The sequence below is a fragment of the Rhinatrema bivittatum genome, chromosome 1 (assembly GCF_901001135.1).
Source record: "Rhinatrema bivittatum chromosome 1, aRhiBiv1.1, whole genome shotgun sequence".
Classification (NCBI taxonomy): Eukaryota; Metazoa; Chordata; class Amphibia; order Gymnophiona; family Rhinatrematidae; genus Rhinatrema; species Rhinatrema bivittatum.
Window position 1 is genome coordinate 237,666,588 of NC_042615.1, and position 17,109 is coordinate 237,683,696.

Sequence of the window (17,109 nt, forward strand, 5' to 3'; positions counted from 1 at the left end):
TAAAAAAAAAAGAGAGAGATTATCCCTGCTTATTTCCTATTTTCCCCAAACTGTAAAACTTTTTTTTTTTTTTTTTTTAACAGCGTGTAAAGATTGCTCCCGGAGGAAATAATGGGAACTGCATGGCTTCTGCCACTCTCCATCCTAGATTTACTCCTATTGTAGACAAGATTAAACATATTCAGGTTGGAAGTGAATAAATAGTACGTATGTGGCAGAGTGCAGGGCATTAGTGGAGGGTCTGTGATGGCTCCGTCCCCTCGAAGGGGGGGGGCTCCAGGATTATCTTTTTATTTTTTTTTCAGGCTTTTCCCAAGTAGCTCTTTATTTTTCCTGGATATCTGCTTTAATGATGTTGGTTCTGTTCAGCATTTTTTTCCCAATATTTGCATTCCCAGATGTCCCCACTCCCTGAAGTCAGCATTACAGCAAGCCAGGGATTTTACCTCACCCCCACCCACGGGGAAAAAAAAAAAACAGCTGAAAGCAGCTTTTGAGTTGTACAGAACAGGGAGTGTTCATTTAAAAAAAAACAACTCTAAAACATAATTTAATTTAATAAATGTAAAATGTGCGTATGTTATGGGTGAGATCAGGAATGTGGCTAACATGTTAATCGGAAAATCTGAATGTCCGCTGGATTTTTTTTAGTTATTGTTGATTTTATCCAATACTTTGCTTTATCCGTGACACACGTGGAGGTCAGTTTTTCAAAAGGAATCGAGCCACTTTAACCGCAGAGCTGAGTGGAGAAATTCCTTATCTGGAAATCGCCCTGCAACAAGCAGCTAGATTTAGCCACTTCAAATGTAGACTTTCCCAGGGGCATAATTGGGTCAGGGAATAAACGGTGCGCGTGTATTAAATGTTTCAGTAAACGCCCCACTTGGTTGCTCCGCCTAAGCCCATCCACAGAGAGGGCAGGGGCAAGGCATGCAGGTGCTTTTGTACGCGCTAATGAATTTCCAAAGAGAAACTGTCCAGGTGCTACTTTCTGAAAATTGCTCCTATAAATCTACAATAGTTTATTACAAAGAACCCATATTGTCCAATAACTGCCCGTTGTCTGTTTCATACCTAACCATTCACTTCTGCTATCTCCTCCTCATTCTTCTTTCCATTTTCTTTTTAATCTTCTGTGCTTCTCTCCCTTTCTCCTCCCCTGCCTTTTCTCTCTTTCCTCCTAGTTCTCTGCTTTTCTGGCTTTGTATCGCTCCCTCCTTTTCCTCTCTCCCCCCCACTTTCTACATCTCAGCCTCCCCGTTTTTCATCCCCGTGAGCCCCTTGGAAGCTCGCACCCCCTTTTCTCTGGGTCTCTGCTCCCTCCCAGTACTCCTCAGTCTCCCCTTCCAGTGCCCCATCTTTCCCTCTCTGGCTCTCGCTCAGGGCCATAACTAGGTGTGGGTGAGAGGGGAAGCTACCCAAGGTGCAAAGCAGTTGCGGGGGTAGAAAAATGACTGAAATGCAAGCCTAGTCTGGCGGCAGATGAAAAGCCCATGAGAGTGCTGCACTCCTCCTCCTACCATCCAGGTTAGGGGAGAGGGGAGAGATGGAAAGATGACTGGGGATCAGAGTGGAGGGGATGGATAGAGAAAGGAGCAGGGATCAGGATGGGGGCAGGGGCACCAATACCCTTGTCTGCCCCGGGTGCTAAAATGCCTAGTTATGCTTTTGCCCTCTGCCCCCTCCCGACACGCTATCACTCCTGCACCCCCTCCCCCCAATGACTGTGCACTCCCCCCCCCCCCCCAGCACCTTTTCTCTGTCTTTCTGACTCTCCCCAATCCCCCCGCCCCCCTTAGCTCTTCAACCTCACCTTTCTCTTATGGCAGCAGAAGCCCTGGAGCAGCCACTAAAGGACAGAGCCAGAACAGCGGCAGTGCCTGGGCCCAGAGCACCGAAGGAGGCAGCGGAAGAGCGATGCTCGCTGCCCCCCAGGGCTGTGGTCTCATCTCTCCTCCCCGTAGCAGGCTGTTTCTGTTTGGCGTGGAAGGGCACATCACATAAAGAGGACAGCTTCTGATCCCTTGGGCCGCACTTTCCGCCTTCTTTAGCGTTACGAGTTAAGGCACCAACCGCTGCCCCCTGGACCTGTCCCACGGCAACTGGGCGGGGGAGGAAGACAGCCATAAGAACATAAGAACATGCCATACTGGGTCAGACCAAGGGTCCATCAAGCCCAGCATCCTGTTTCCAACAGTGGCCAATCCAGGCCATAAGAACCTGGCAAGTACCCAAAAACTAAGTCTATTCCATGTTACCGTTGCTAGTAATAGCAGTGGCTATTTTCTAAGTCAACTTAATTAATAGCAGGTAATGGACTTCTCCTCCAAGAACTTATCCAGTCCTTTTTTAAACACAGCTACACTAACTGCACTAACCACATCCTCTGGCAACAAATTCCAGGTTTTCTCCTTGTGAGTTCATGTGAGCTAGGATCCGGCTTTAAAGCATTGCGGTGTTACATCCTTCAGTTGCGTTTCCTTCACTTATTTCCATTTTTCAGGCACATTTCCACAAGTGCTCAAGATGACTTTACTAAAGCCATTTCTTTCCACACCCTAGGACTCTGGTACTTCAGTGAGGAGCTGCTCATTTATTATTTTTTTTTATGAGTCTGAATCAGGGGGACGAGGATCTAGCACCATCAGCCTGCATTTGCACCCACCCAGGGATTTTTCACCGATTTTTGTGTTCCTTCCAGGGGCCGTGCACCGGAGTTCCTTCTCGACCTCTCCGGTTGTGGGCCTTAGGCAGGGGGGTGGCTGTTGTGCTGGGACTGTGAATGCCGTCTCCACGGCCCTGGCTAGCCCAGGGACCAGAATCAAACCCCGCGATAGTGTCCAGCACTGCCACAGAACCAGCGGACTGGCCCTGGAGAGCCGCCCTTGAATGAAACGATGGCCGTGCATCTCTAACCTGTCTGAAAAATCAGACAAAACCGCACAATTAAATGGTTGAAGTCATTCATTGTAAAGTAACTTCCTAATTAGTCCAAAACTCCTAAATGTCATTCACTGGCGCTTTGTTTAATGTTGTTCTGACATTTTATATCTCAGTTTTCTCTCTTAATATGTGCAAAACAAATGAAGAATGTACTTTAGTAAAGATCTGAATGGGTTTCATACGTATTTTTTGCTCCCACCTTTCACCTAATTTCCTACATTTTCCTTTTTTTCTGTAGCTCTCCGCGTCTGGACCTCTGCATCTCCAGTGGGGATAACTGAATAGCTTGCTCGGCTGTGGAGTCCAGACCTATGTTCATTTGTTCTTCAGATCATTGCATATGGATGGGGAGTCCTTCTGTTTAATTCAAACCTTTTGTCCCAGCGTGTATTCTCTACCACAGAAGTGCTTTACATACCGGGGAGGGGGGGGGGAGGCAGCGTCGGACAGCCCAAAAATGCTACTGCAGGCTTTCCTGGCACGGTACAGATCCTTTCTGCGCGGTGCACAAATGTACAGCCACGTGGTATGAATCGTGGCCTCAGGAATAACCGAATGTTCATGCAGAAAATTGTGCTGCAGCATAGTATTGCATCAGAACATCACAATGAATTATTCAGTGCCCACCAAAAACATGAGCGGGCTGGAGAACAGCACTGTTAATATCCAGTTTTGGTTTTTTTTGGTACGGCGCCCTGACCAGGTCGCCTTCCAGCAGAAGGGAGCACAGTGTGCCAAACGGTACAAAGGTATTTGGTAACCAGAGAAAGAATTGGCGCTTGATGCTTGCAATAGGCCAGTTGGAATGAACAGATTTTTTAGTAGAGTATCATCTCAGAGAGGGAAGATAGCATCCTGGCCATGTCTCTCTCCTTTTAGGGACCAGATTAAAATCCTGTTTAGTCCCACAGTCTGTCCCAACTTTAGCCACTCTGCAACTATTTCTTTATTTCCCGTGTAACTCAGTAGCGTTCACCGCGCCGGGCTTCAGTTTAAGGCGATCTCTGGTGTCATAAATCCTGATTTTCATTTTGAGGCACGCTCAGGTTTTGGCTGGCAGCAAACGCTGCTCTGGCTCTCCCGGTTCAATGGCACACTGCAGTACCATTTTCTGCATGAATCTTGTCACTTGTTGTTATATACCCGAGCACCAGCTTCATACCATTTGGGCCATGTGTATAAAGGATCTGTACATGCCAGGAAAGTCCTTAGCGGCATTTTATTTTTGATTGTCTGACTCTGCTGTTTCCCGGCCTGCAAAACACCTGAGTGAAGAATACATTCTGAGCGAAATGATTTCCATTTAGCGTAGAGAATATGTATACAGCTGAAGTCATGAGTAGTGTATAAATTGAAGGATTTGGACTTCCCTGCCAAGCAAGCTAGCATGTTAACCTGAATATAAGGCAGCCTGATATATGAGTTAATCCCGTTTCTGACAACAAATTATATTTAAAAAAAAAAAAATGTACATGGCACTAAGGTCCTTTCTTTTGAAATAAGGATTGCAAGTTTGGGTTTATCTGGACCTGAGTAGGGCGCCTAGGCAGATCTTTCTTGGACCTTCGGCAACACTCGTTATCCTTGGAGACAGGATTTTTTTGTAACATTTCCTGCAAAATGTGTTATTCAAGTTGGGGGGTAATCATTTTTCCTTTCCTGGTCATGATCCCTTTAGGAAGCTCGTGGAGCAGAGGGAATCATCCCTTAACGCCCCTTCTTGATGGTTTGGGGTGAAGTTTTCATTTTTTGCTACAATGTGGCCAAGTTCTGTTTTTGTTACCTTTTACTTCTCATTTTAATTAGTCTCTTCCCCCCTTCTTTTGGACTTTATTCCTCTGCGTTAATTATATATTATTTGCTTCTGTTAATACGTTTGCTTGACTGTTATCCATCCTCTGGATGTATTTCTTCTCCACGGTAAATATCTCATTGAAATGTTTGAAACGGAACATTTTCATACAAATGAGAATTGCTTTTTCCCCTTCCACTCTCTCTCTTTCTCTCTCTTCTGTTATCTCTGCTTTTTCCTTCCCTTACACTTTTCCTCTGCCACCTTCTTATCCATTCTCCCTTTCCCCTCTTTTCTTCTTTAATCCTTTGTCCCCCTCATCTTCTCCTCCTCCCTCATCTTCATAAGAACATAAGAAATTGCGATGGAGAAGGTACAGAGAAGGGCGACCAAAATGATAAAGGGAATGGAACAGCTCCCCTATGAGGAAAGGCTAAAGAGGTTAGGACTTTTCAGCTTGGAGAAGAGGCGGCTGAGGGGGGATATGATAGAGATGTTTAAAATCATGAGAGGTCTAGAACGGGTAGATGTGAATCGGTTATTTATGCTTTCAGATAATAGAAAGACTAGGGGGCACTCCATGAAGTTAGCATGTAGCACATTTAAAACTAATTGGAGAAAGTTCTTTTTCACTCAACGCACAATAAAGCTCTGGAATTTGTTGCCAGAGGATGTGGTTAGTGCAGTTAGTGTAGCTGTGTTTAAAAAGGGATTGGATAAGTTCTTGGAGGAGAAGTCCATTACCTGCTATTAATTAAGTTGACTTAGATAAAAACCACTGCTATTACTAGCAATGGTAACATGGAATAGACTTAGTTTTTGGGTACTTGCCAGGTTCTTATAGCCTGGATTGGCCACTGTTGGAAACAGGATGCTGGGCTTGATGGACCCCTTGGTCTGACCCAGTATGGCATGTCCTTATGTTCTTATAAGAAATTGCTATGCTGGGTCAGACCAAGGGTCCATCAAGCCCAGCATCCTGTTTCCAACAGTGGCCAATCCAGGCCATAAGAACCTGGCAATTATCTAAACACTAAGAAGATCCCATGCTACTGATGCAATTAATAGCAGTGACTATTCCCTAAGTAAACTTGATTAATAGCAGTTAATGGACTTCTCTTCTCTGCTCCTTCTTTATTCTCCCTCCCCTAACCTGTTGTCGTTCTCACTCACGGCTGCTGTCTCCCTGCCAGCCCTGATAGGGCCTCTGCTGCTTTTTTCTTCCCCCTTCGGGCCCAGGCAGGCTCTTGCTCATTTCATGAATGTACATGAGATAGATTTGCATGCCGTGGAGGCAGGTTATGCAGATCTATCTCTTGCATATTTATTGTGGATATCCTGAAAACTGACTAGCTGGGGGGGGGGGGGGCTCCCCAGGACAGGTTTGGGAACCTCTGCCCTAGATAGGGAAGATATGATAGAGACATTTAAATACCTCCAAGGTTTTCATGCACAGGAGGCTGGACTCTCAATAGAAAGGAGGCTCTAGAATGAGAGGTCATGAAATGAGGGTGAAAGGGAAAAGATTTAGAATTAAAGTTAGGAAATATTTCTTTATATAGAAGAGGGTAGAGGATAAATGGAATGGCCTTCCTGTGGAGATGAGGACAGTATCTGAATTCATGAAAGCATGGGATAAGCACAGAAGATCTCTCTGAGGGCATTTTATGGATTGTAAAGCCGAATAGTTGATGTGCATGGGCAAACTACGTAGGCCATATGATCTTTTTCTGCCATTATGTTTCTCTGTTTCTAATTCATTTACATTTAAAATGTAAGAAAGTTATTCTCAGATATACAGTTTTTAAAATTTTAAGCAAAATTCCCCCAACAGTGAATGTACATCCCAAGACCCAACCCCCTTACCAACAGATCTATCCCCACCCATCCCTCCCTGGTTTAAAATCCCCTCCCCCTAGCCCTTCCCTCTCTAGCTCTCTTTCTCTTTTTCTTCCCCCCCCCCCCCCCGGCCAAGTCTCTCTTACTCCATTCCAGTTTCAACTTTCCCTCCGGGAGCAGGGGACAGCCAGCGGTTTCAGAGCCTGCAGCTTCAAGCGCGAGTCAGGCAAGGGGGAGGGGGGGGGAGAGGAGTGAAAGGTCCGCCAGCTTTGGAAGACTGCCACAATCCTGCTCAGCTGTTTGATGCCGGAGGGGGGGTGGGGGAGAGGCACGGACATCTGTCCCGCAAAGAAGAAGCAGTAGCAGCCGGCAGAGTTTAAAAAAAAAAAAAAAAAAAAGAAACACTAGAGCCATGTGTCGAAGGAGACCCTGACTTTGTCTTCCGGCCCCGTGGGCCAACGCAGTCACCTCTCTCCTTTTCCAGCTGACTTGGCGGATGATTCCGACACCGCTGCTTCCATTCCTCCTACCAAATCCTGCGCAATAAGTAGAAAAGGCTGCAGGATTGGGGAATTCTGCGCAAATTTCCCCCAAGAGTAGAGAGGAGAGCCGCAGGGTGGGAGTGGGGGGAAGAGAGGAAGGGGAAATATAATAGAAACATTTGAATACCTAGAAATTGTATCCAGTCCTTGTCATCTAGATTAAGAGGGGCCATTCCTGTCACCACAGTGTAAAAAGGCAGAGGAAGCAATCTCTTTTTCAGAGGAAAGAATGCTCTAGAACAAGAGACTATGGCATGAGACGCCAAGCAGGTAGACTAAGGAGCAACATCAGAAAATGTTTCCTCAGGACTGGTGCAGTGGATCAGTGGTAGGTGCTGGACACCGCCCTGAGGAGGACCTGGGTTTGCTTCCTGGAACAGGCTTTCTGCTTCTCCAGTCAGCTGGGATGGGGCATGCAGTGGAGGCAGTGTTTACAGCTCACGGGGAGAAGGGGATGGTCATCACGCACCGACTTCTGCTGGCCTAGATGTAGGGCCGGTGATTGCAGGGTTCCTGGTACATGGTTCCCCTGGCTGAGGATTGTCGCTGCAATGACCCCACTGCCATTAACGAGGTGTTGGGATGGGGCATTCCCTCCCAATCAGTGTGTGGGGATTCTTAAGTTCCTAGAGACTCTTGCCGCCTTTGGACTGTCTTGCGATTTGAGTGTTGAGTCCTGGGCACCTGATTGGATAGTGAGGGGGGAAGGCAGTAGGGGTAGCGGGGATAGCCGTTACCTTGGCGGCAAAGGGCATTCCTTTTCCGCGGGTGGATTGAGGCAGATTCCTTCCCACCCTCCCTCCTTGCTTGCATTTGTATTGGAAGGTGTTTATTGGTTATTGTTGTCGCAGTTTGGGGTGGTAAACCCGAGCCTGGGAGATCTATAATGTGCAAATTGTAAGCTGTAATTGAGGTGGATGGCAAGGTAGGGCTAGTGTAGCTGGGGGCCGCTACATGTAGCCGGTACGGACAGGCGGTCATGGCAGTGTGGGTGTGGTTGAGAGGACTGGCCTGGCAGATGATGACCCCCTCAAGCGACATCGAAGATTGGGGTGATCGCTGCAGCGTGCTGCTTTGGGTTGGGGGTGGTGGTTTTGGATTGTGAATGTACAGGTTTAGTGTAGGGATTGGTTCAGGTTCCTTTGTGTTGTGTTAATAAACTGCGGCCTGTTTAACCCAGTTATTTGTGCCTTCTATATTTGCAAAGGGATGGGGGGTGAAGAGTGTCCAATGATCCCATCCGCCCATGTGAGGGGGAAGGGAGTTCCATAAGGTTAGAGCAGAGCCAGAAAAAGTCCTTTGTCCGGTGTTTGTGAGGTGGGTCATTCTAGTCGATGAGATCACCAGGAGGGCCTGAGTTGTTGAGGTAGATTGGAGTCAGTTATTTAAAGAATTTGTAAGTCAGAGTCAGGATCTTGAATTTGGTGGGACAGAGTGATGGAAGCCAGTGTAAGCTTAGCAAGAGTGAGGGTTAATCAGTCAAATTTGTGCACCCTCAATATCATGCGGGCTGCAACATTTGTATGAGCTACAGGTGGTGGTATGGGGTATTGGGCATTCCTACATACAGTGAATTACAGTAGTCCAAGTCGGAGACAACAGTGGCCTGGATAGCAGTTGTACAACTGTCATGTCAAGTAGAGGAGGGAGGTGCTGAAGTTGGTGGAGGTGGAAGAAAGCTGTTTTGGTTACTGCGTGTAAGTAGGCTTTGGTGATAAATTGAGAGTCTAGTATGAAATGACTCCAGACCTGTGAATGGAGGGTAAGTGTAGTCCCCACTCCAAAGATCACTTTTGAGAGAGAGTGACTGAGGGTCTTTTTTTCCTGATTTATTACATCTCCGTCTTTTGGAGGTTAAGGTTTAGCTTGGTTTGGTGCAGCCACTGGCAATCTTGTCTAAGGATTCTTTGAAGTGTGAAGCCACTTGATCCTGATTTGTGTCGATTGGGATTAAGAGTGGTGTCATCCACGTATGAGTAGTAGGGTGATGTGGCAGTTCCTGATGAGTTCACATAAGGATGCTAGGTATGTATTAAAAAGCATGGGACCTGAGTTGCATGCCACACGTGAAAGATATGTAATAAAGAGGAATTAGTGACGGCAGGGCCTGATGCCAAAAGGCTCTGTTGCCTTTAGAAAACTGAATTAAGAAAAACACCTGATACAAATCTGTGATGTGTAACTTAGGGGTAACCTATCAGTAAAAATAGAAAATATGATGTTTAATAAGGACCTTTAAAGTCCATCAAGTTTGTCCAGTTCATTCCTGGTGCAAGTTCATAGGCTGCAGTTGATTTTTTACTTTCCCCTCACTTCTTCACAACCAGGAATCCTCTCCCCAACCCTAAGATCCCTTCTCCCTTTCCATTTATAAGTTTATAAGTTTATTAACATTTCTGTACCGTTACATCAGACAATCCTTCACAACGGTTTACAATTAAAAATTTTGGAAATACATTAGTTGTAAAATAGAGAACAGCTAAAAACTACAAAGAAAAAATAAATTAGCTGTTACAATAAAAGACAAATAACTAAAATCATGATAAACATATACTAAGTAAAAAACTAAAATAAAATAAATAAATGGATCGTCATTCCCAAAAGCCTCTCTCCTCTCCCTAACCATGAGATCCCTCTTCCTTTCCTCTCATCCTTGATATCCTTTCTTCTCTCCCCTTCCTGAGATATTCTTTCCATGTCCCTCCTTTTCTCCAACCCTAAGTTCCTCTCTCCTGAAACCTCTCCAGCACCGAGATCCACTATCACCGAAATCCCCTCTGCCGTTTGCTCTTCTCTTCCCATCCTAAGATACCTCCTCTTTCTTTTCTCAGTATCCTTCTCTTCCATTTCTTTCCCTTTCCCTGAAATCTGCTTTCTTCCCCCCCTCCAGCAATTTTGAAGAAGTTTCTCGGGTGGTTAAGGAACTTTGATATCAACCTTGATCTGTCAATAATATAATGATCAGTGAATAATTTTGCATATTTTTTTAAAATAAAAAGATCTCTAAAATCTGATAAGAGTTAGGGGATTATGGATCCTATAAACGAACAGGGACTAATTGGTCCTGATAAGAGTCAGACTCTGGATGTCTTTTTGAAAATTGATTTTTTGAAAGTAGATAGGATCCTGGTTGACTCATGGCCAACCACTTGTATGTTGGACCTTTGCTCTTCAAGTGTAATAATGGAAGCTAGGGCTGGCCTTCTTGATCCAATTGGTCAGTTAATAAATTCCTCACTGAGAGACGGCTTTTTTCCATCAAGTCTGAATCAGACAATAATCTGCTCTTTAAAAAAAACCAAAAAAACCAACCCCAAGACAATACAATAGTAAATAGTTACAGGCCAATCTCCAACCTGCTCTTTTTGGAAAAATTAATAGTTTTATCTTATCAGTTTGTCTGATTGTTGTCAGTCCAGTTTTTAGTACACAAATATTAGTACAGAAACTGCACTATTAGCCTTGTTTGTCCAGTTCTCTCCCTGGCTGGTTAGGATTTTCCCTCTGGGTCTATTTTTTGGGTTTAAGATTTTAAGTGGTAGGAACCTTGTGAGAGCCTGTACACCATCTGGTACCAGGGCACGGGGAACCCTGTGTCTGGGGCTGTGCAGGTTAGGGAAGACCTGCCCTCAGTACCCTCTATGAGGACAGAGGTGTCCGGGACCTATTGCAAGGAGGAACTTCAGTGTTAAATTCAGATGAGGGGAAAATACTTTGATTTCAAGATCCAGGAGGAAGTTTTGGCTGCCTTCCTTTCCTGTTTGAAGCCCTTCCTGTTTGCTTCAAGGGACTCCCTCCCATTAGGGATCCAGAAAGAAGAAATAAAGAGACTGTGTAATAACCAAGGAGATCCTAAAGATCTGCTAACCGTGAGTAAAGGAAATCACGAATCACTGGGGACCCCCATCCGGTGTCTTCACTATCCTGGGGAGAGAGACAGAGAGTCTCTCTCCCCAGCCATTTTTAACCAATTGGAAGGGATTTTTGACCAAGCTAAAGAGACCCTGCCCACCTGGGAACCCCACTTAACCAAGCCCTGGAGGGTGGATGTTTCCCTGGCCCTGGTATGGGAGTCCTGCACAGACAGAGGGAAGGAGACTGCAAGAGAAGAAAACTAGGATTCTGCAGTTTGTTATTGTGCCATTCATCGTCTGTGTTTGAACAGTAAAGACGTTTTAATTTTGGACACTACCTCAGTGACTCCATAGTATTTCTTTTGCACTTACTGCACCACCATGAAGGCAAGTCCCTTCTCCCAAAGGAACACAAAGGAAAAGGAAATAAAGGGCACCCCTGTCACTCTGGGCCCTGAAAGTAAATCTTTCCCTCCATTGTCAAAGGATCCAGCCCTGGGAGTAAGAGAGTTTGTGAAGGAGTTATCCGGTGAGAGGTTCCATCCCCGAAGCGAAATAGAATCTTTTACGCATGCATGATAGGCACACCGGACAGCTAGAACCATTTTTGTACCAAAAAGATTAAGCTTTACTTGCCCCGTCTTAATAACCAGCAGGCTGGACTATTGTAAGTCCCTGTTGGTGGGACTAGCTAAAAAGAATGTTGGAATGTCACAGAACGTGCAGAATTCAGCAGTCTGTTTATTGCTAAATCTCCAGCCATCAGATCGTGTTTCCTTAGCTTTGATGTTACTCCACTGGTTGCCAGTGGTATTTCTATGCCAATTTCTGATCTTTTCTATGAATAATATAGGTCCATAATATCTGAGGAAATGTTTCCAATTTTGCACTGAATGAGACGCTTATGTAACTAAGGAGAATGTCTTTTATCGATAATCTCCTTGAGAGATATTAAGCTAGTGGGGACTAGTTAGAGGACTTTTTGATGAGAGTGCCCCAAGTCTAGGGAATCCTCTCACAGGCTCCATTTGAAAGGAAATCAATTGTTACCTTCAGACAGCCGGTGAAGAATTTCCTTTTTAGCACTACTTTTTAGCTATCAGGATGTTAAACCAGAACTGTTATTTTTATTAGTGTCCTCTTTTAGAGTATTTCTCTATTTTATTTTGTATTGTTTTCAATGCTATTTATGATGATTTATGCATTTGCTTAGTATGTAGTGTATGTTTATTTTATTGATATTGTGTAACTTTTATGTCTAATGCTTTTGTATCAGCTTTGAGGTTTTTTGGTAAAAGCGGTTAACAAACTGAATAATTAAATCTACACAATGTGTGGTGCTAGTCAAAAAGACAAATAGAAAGTTAGGAATTATTAAAATAGGATTTAAAAACAAAGAAATATGATTGCCATATTAGTTCACTTGAATTTGTTTATGAATTTTAGCATTTGTTTTTACTGATTTTATTTCTGTCTTTTTTATTTTGTGTGTATTACATATTTAACTGGCCAATGACTAAGAATATCTTTTGTAAACTGCTTAGCAATATTGATAGGCAGTATATCAATTTGTTAAATAGATAAATAAATACAGGTCAACAAAAAGTATAAGGAGGTCAATATTCAGTTAAGAACATGCCATACTGGGTCATCAAGCCCAGCATCCTGTTTCCAAAAGTGGCCAATCCAGGCCATAAGAACCTGGCAAATACCCAAAAACTGTCTATTCCATGTTACTGTTGCTAGTAATATCAGTGGCTATTTTCTAAGTCAACTTCATTAATAGCAGGTAATGGACTTCTCCTCCAAGAACTTATCCAATCATCTGTCAACAAATTCCAGAGTTTAATTGTGCGTTGAGTGAAAAAGAACTTTCTCCGATTTGTTTTACATGTGCCACATGCTAACTTCATGGAGTACCCCTTAGTCTTTCTATTATCCGAAAGAGTAAATAACTGTTTCACATTAACCCATTCTAGACCTCTCATGATTTTAAACACCTCTATCATATCCCCCCCTCAGCCGTCTCTTCTCCAAGCTGAAAAGTCCTAACCTCTTTAGTCTTTCTTCATAGTTATCTGAATAAATTTATCTGGCCAACTTAGCCCATGTATTCAGTGTCACAGCCGCACCTCTGAATATATTCAGCCATCTTAAAGTTAGCCAGATAAGTTTATCCAGCTAGCTTTAGGACAGCCTTGTGATCTATCCAGACTTTGGGTTCATTCTGCTCCTCCCTGGAATGTCCTCGCCATGTCTGCCACCCAGCGGCCATTCATCGGGGCCAGATATTCAGCTCCTGCTATTTAGCCAAATAAGTCCTAACTCAGGGTGACCAGCTGTCTGGTGCTATTCTCCCTTTGTCGGGTCAAAACAGAAATTGTGGTATTGAACAAATCCATTGTTTACCCACATTTTGAACATCCATATGCATCTCAGGTCACTCCATCTCAGAAATACAAAACAAAGCGCACTGAGAAAATATATAGAGAAAAGCAGTAAAGATTATGGGTATATGACAATATCTCTATGAGAAGAACTTAAAGAAATTAGGATTTTTTAGCTTGGACAAGAGACAATGGTGGGGGTGATATGAAAGAGGACAGTAAAATCATGAAAAAAGTAGCGACTGTAAATAGGCAAGTGTTATGCGCTGTATCTCAAAAATACAAGAATTTTGACACGGGGGGGGGAGGGGGGAGGTGCATCCTATGAATCATGAGAAGTTTTTCTTCCATTTTGTGTCTGTGTGATAAAAATGCTGGGTATAGTTGGTCTCTGGTTGTAACCACACTAGGGTGGAGGTGTATAATCTAAATTTGACTAGGGCGAGGACAAGTGGCTAGTTTAAAATCAGCCACAGTGAGCCAGTGGGGTTTGGACGTCAATCTCCCCCATGGTACAAATCTAAGCACCTCCCACCGTGCTGTACTGGAGCATCACCCGTGGTGCTGATAGCCATCCTGGAGAGAACCATAGTCTTCCTCTCCTTCTGTTTCCCCCTACAAGCAACCCTTCTGCAAACTGCTGTAGGAAATCAGGGCCCCCAGTATGCAGTTAGGGAGTACCTTATTAGCCCTCTCCATAAAGAAAACCAACAGAAGCAGTTTAGTGTAAATTGTTGTTTTTATTATGCTTAGAAAAATGTTTTAAGATGAAAATTCCAGGTAAGCCTCCAGTTAAGTTTGCACCCATTTCTTTCTCTCCAAATGATGGTGCCATGAGGCATGCTCTCTGGACCGTCACAGAAAAATGCAAGTGGTATACGGATCCTCTCACTCGGGCCACTGACTTGTTCTGCCATCGTGTTTGGCCCAAAGTGGAAGGTTCCACTGCAGTTTTCATACTCAGAACACTCCCTGGGTGAATATTTCCTATCATTTGCAGTTTCTTAGGGATGGCAGGGGACACTGAAATGCGTGCATTGTAATTTGTTTCTCTGACTGTGTTCCTTTTAGGAGTAATGGCTGTGAGGAACGAGTCAGAAGAACCGCTGCGTCACGTTCCAAGGCTCCGAGAACCGTGTCAAAAACAGAGGACTGCGCGCAGTTTCTTGCAGAGATGCTCCTGGGGGGCACTTGCCTGCAGGACATTCTGATTCTGGGAAGAAAGACTTGCTTCAATGCTGGATGTTTTTGTTTGTTTAAGAGAGCAGATCATCATATACTGTGTGTAATTTATTTAGCACTTTTCGCTCTGTTCAACCAGGGAATGCTTGTTTTGTGTTATACGGTAATTTGGTGCTTGGCCAAAGATCTGGTGCAGCTTTCTCGCTGTGGGGCTGATTGAGTGAGGACTTCCCACTTCCAGAGGTGCAGGATGGCAAAAACCAGCCTTGATCGGTCAAGGCCTGTGTCTTATTTTTTGCTGTTACGTTATTACTTTCCCAGCCAAAGGAATTAGAGCGGGCTTAATGTAATCTCTGACAAACTCGTATTTCTGAATATTTCTTTACATTTTTTTTAAATACTTTGCTTCTCCTGTTGACCCTTGATCATTGCGTGGGACCTGATAGTCATAACAAGCAGCAGTGAAGTACCCAGCGTATTAAAGGAATGTCTCTTTTCTGCCATTGACTACACGGTTCTGCCTGATCAGTAATTGCCTGATTTTCTGTACTCCTGTGAACTGCCAAGTGCCTCAGAGTGAGAATAGAGACTGGAAGGAAAAGCTGCAAGAGGATGTGCATTTTGCTTGTAGTAAGTGCCATATAACTCCAGCAAAAGGTTGCAAAGTTTGGACAGATTACAGCAAATAGCACAGGTGTCTCAGCATTGCAGCATCATGTGGAACTGGCAAATTGAGAAAATGCGTAATGCAAATGCATTCGAATTCTGTACCTTTCGCTTCAAATTGAAGTAAAAAAGTGGAGAAGACACATTGCTTGGAATAAGCAGATTTTTGAGGTAATGCAATTCCTATGCAAAAGATCTGCTAGCACAGGGGAAGGATGAAACAACCTTCTCTTAAAGCAGTAGGTCTCAGCCCAGCCTCTCATCCCCACCCAAGTCTGGTTTTTAGGATATCTGCAATGAATATTCATGAGAAGTATTTGCATATATTGACCTCACTCTTCAACACAATATATACAAGTATATGCAGTGTGGATACCCTGAAAACCAGACTAGGTGGAGAATGGGATGCCTGTTAGACTGCATTGAGAATCTTTGTCCTAAAGGGATTTTAGTTATAGGGGGGGAAAGCAAAATAGAATAGCTTTATGTCTCCCAATCTATGCCTAAGGATTAAATATTTCTGTTGTGAATCTGGTCAGAATACTGACGTGTATATTTCACAGAGTTTCTTTTTAACATTTTTTTTTCTGCATGAATTTACCTACATGATTATGGCCTTTTTCATAAAGGTTTTTTTGCTACAAACATCTCTATTGCATAAGGTTACACTTTATGTATGAGTTCCATGTTCAATGAAGGCTTTTTGTATCGTTTACTTTTAAATCATCTATCTGAATGTAAGGATTCATGCTGTTGTTCTTAAAAGCAAGTATGACACCAAAGCAGCTGTAATATCTAGTTTATTCCTTCATGTTTGTCTAATCTAAGCCAACTCTTTTCATGTTGACCTGACAATATCAATGTAAAGCATCAACACCAGCTAGCAAATATGTTTGAAATAATTAAACTTCTTTTGATTTGTTTCATTTCTGGGGAGCAATAAGCTCTGAAAGTTTTTGGAAGCTCCTCCTGCTTCTCTACTCCCACCATGATGCAGCTAAGGAAAGCGGGGTGCCACGGGGCTGACCCGCATCAGACCCTCCTCATGCTGCCACGTGGCAACTGTGGACTCACCTTCAACTGCCGATCAATGGATAGAGGAAGGAGGTTTTTGGGTTTGTTTGTTGTTTTTTTTTTTAAAGAGTGAGTGTAGCCATTTAAAAAAAAAAAACATTTTTTTATTCCAGAAAAAGTGTAAAAATGTAAAGTATATTAGGTCAGAGGAGAGGTTTATGAATAAAATGAATGGTGAAGTGTTAGATAGTGCCAAGAAATGAGCAAGTTCATATTTTGGATGATCTCTTAGACAGGTGTTACTGCTTTAATTCTACATTCTTCCATAAAAATGTGACCGGCTCGACCTAGTCGTAAATCATTGCTCAAATACGTTTTAGATGATTGAAGCTCCCTCTGCTACTTAGAGTGAAGATTTATATTTGATGTACTCACAAAGTGTAGGAGAGTTCATCCTGGGAGGGGATTACTCTTCAAAAGCATTTTAGCGGGGAAGGGAGCTTAGATGGCCGCCAGGCACAACCACTGGGGAAAATGGGAAGGGAGGAAGTGAAAGAGAAAAAAAAAAAATCCCTCCCCCGAAACGCTGATCATAAAATAGCAGCTTGCAATTAATTCAATCGATGGTTGCACCTACCAGATGACCAAATTGTGTAAAAGAAGCATTGGTTAATGGTTTTTAGTCTTGCAGCAAATATACAATGGTGAATAAAATAGTTGGTATGATGAATGTGGTACCAGTAGGATGCCAGTGATATTCAGCGTGAGCTTCCCGTAGTATTAGGGTAAGTGGCGACTGCTGTGTTGCGCACATTCATTCGATGTCATGAAATAGTTCAGTGGCACAGAAACTGGAAGGGTGACTGGAATGACTCCATATGCACTGA

The 17,109-nt window shown here is 43.7% G+C and overlaps 1 protein-coding gene across 2 annotated transcripts in view; it reads left to right on the forward strand.

Moving 5' to 3' along the window:
* ATOH8 (atonal bHLH transcription factor 8) overlaps positions 1-16,861 on the forward strand; it is a 90,259-nt gene extending 73,398 nt beyond the window's left edge. For both annotated transcript variants that reach the window (XM_029592751.1, XM_029592752.1), the window contains one exon: positions 14,432-16,861. In XM_029592751.1, coding sequence (XP_029448611.1) covers positions 14,432-14,437 — 6 coding nt within the window. In that variant the 3' untranslated portion in view covers positions 14,438-16,861. The remainder of the gene's footprint in view (positions 1-14,431) is intronic.
* The last annotated feature ends 248 nt before the right edge of the window (positions 16,862-17,109 follow it).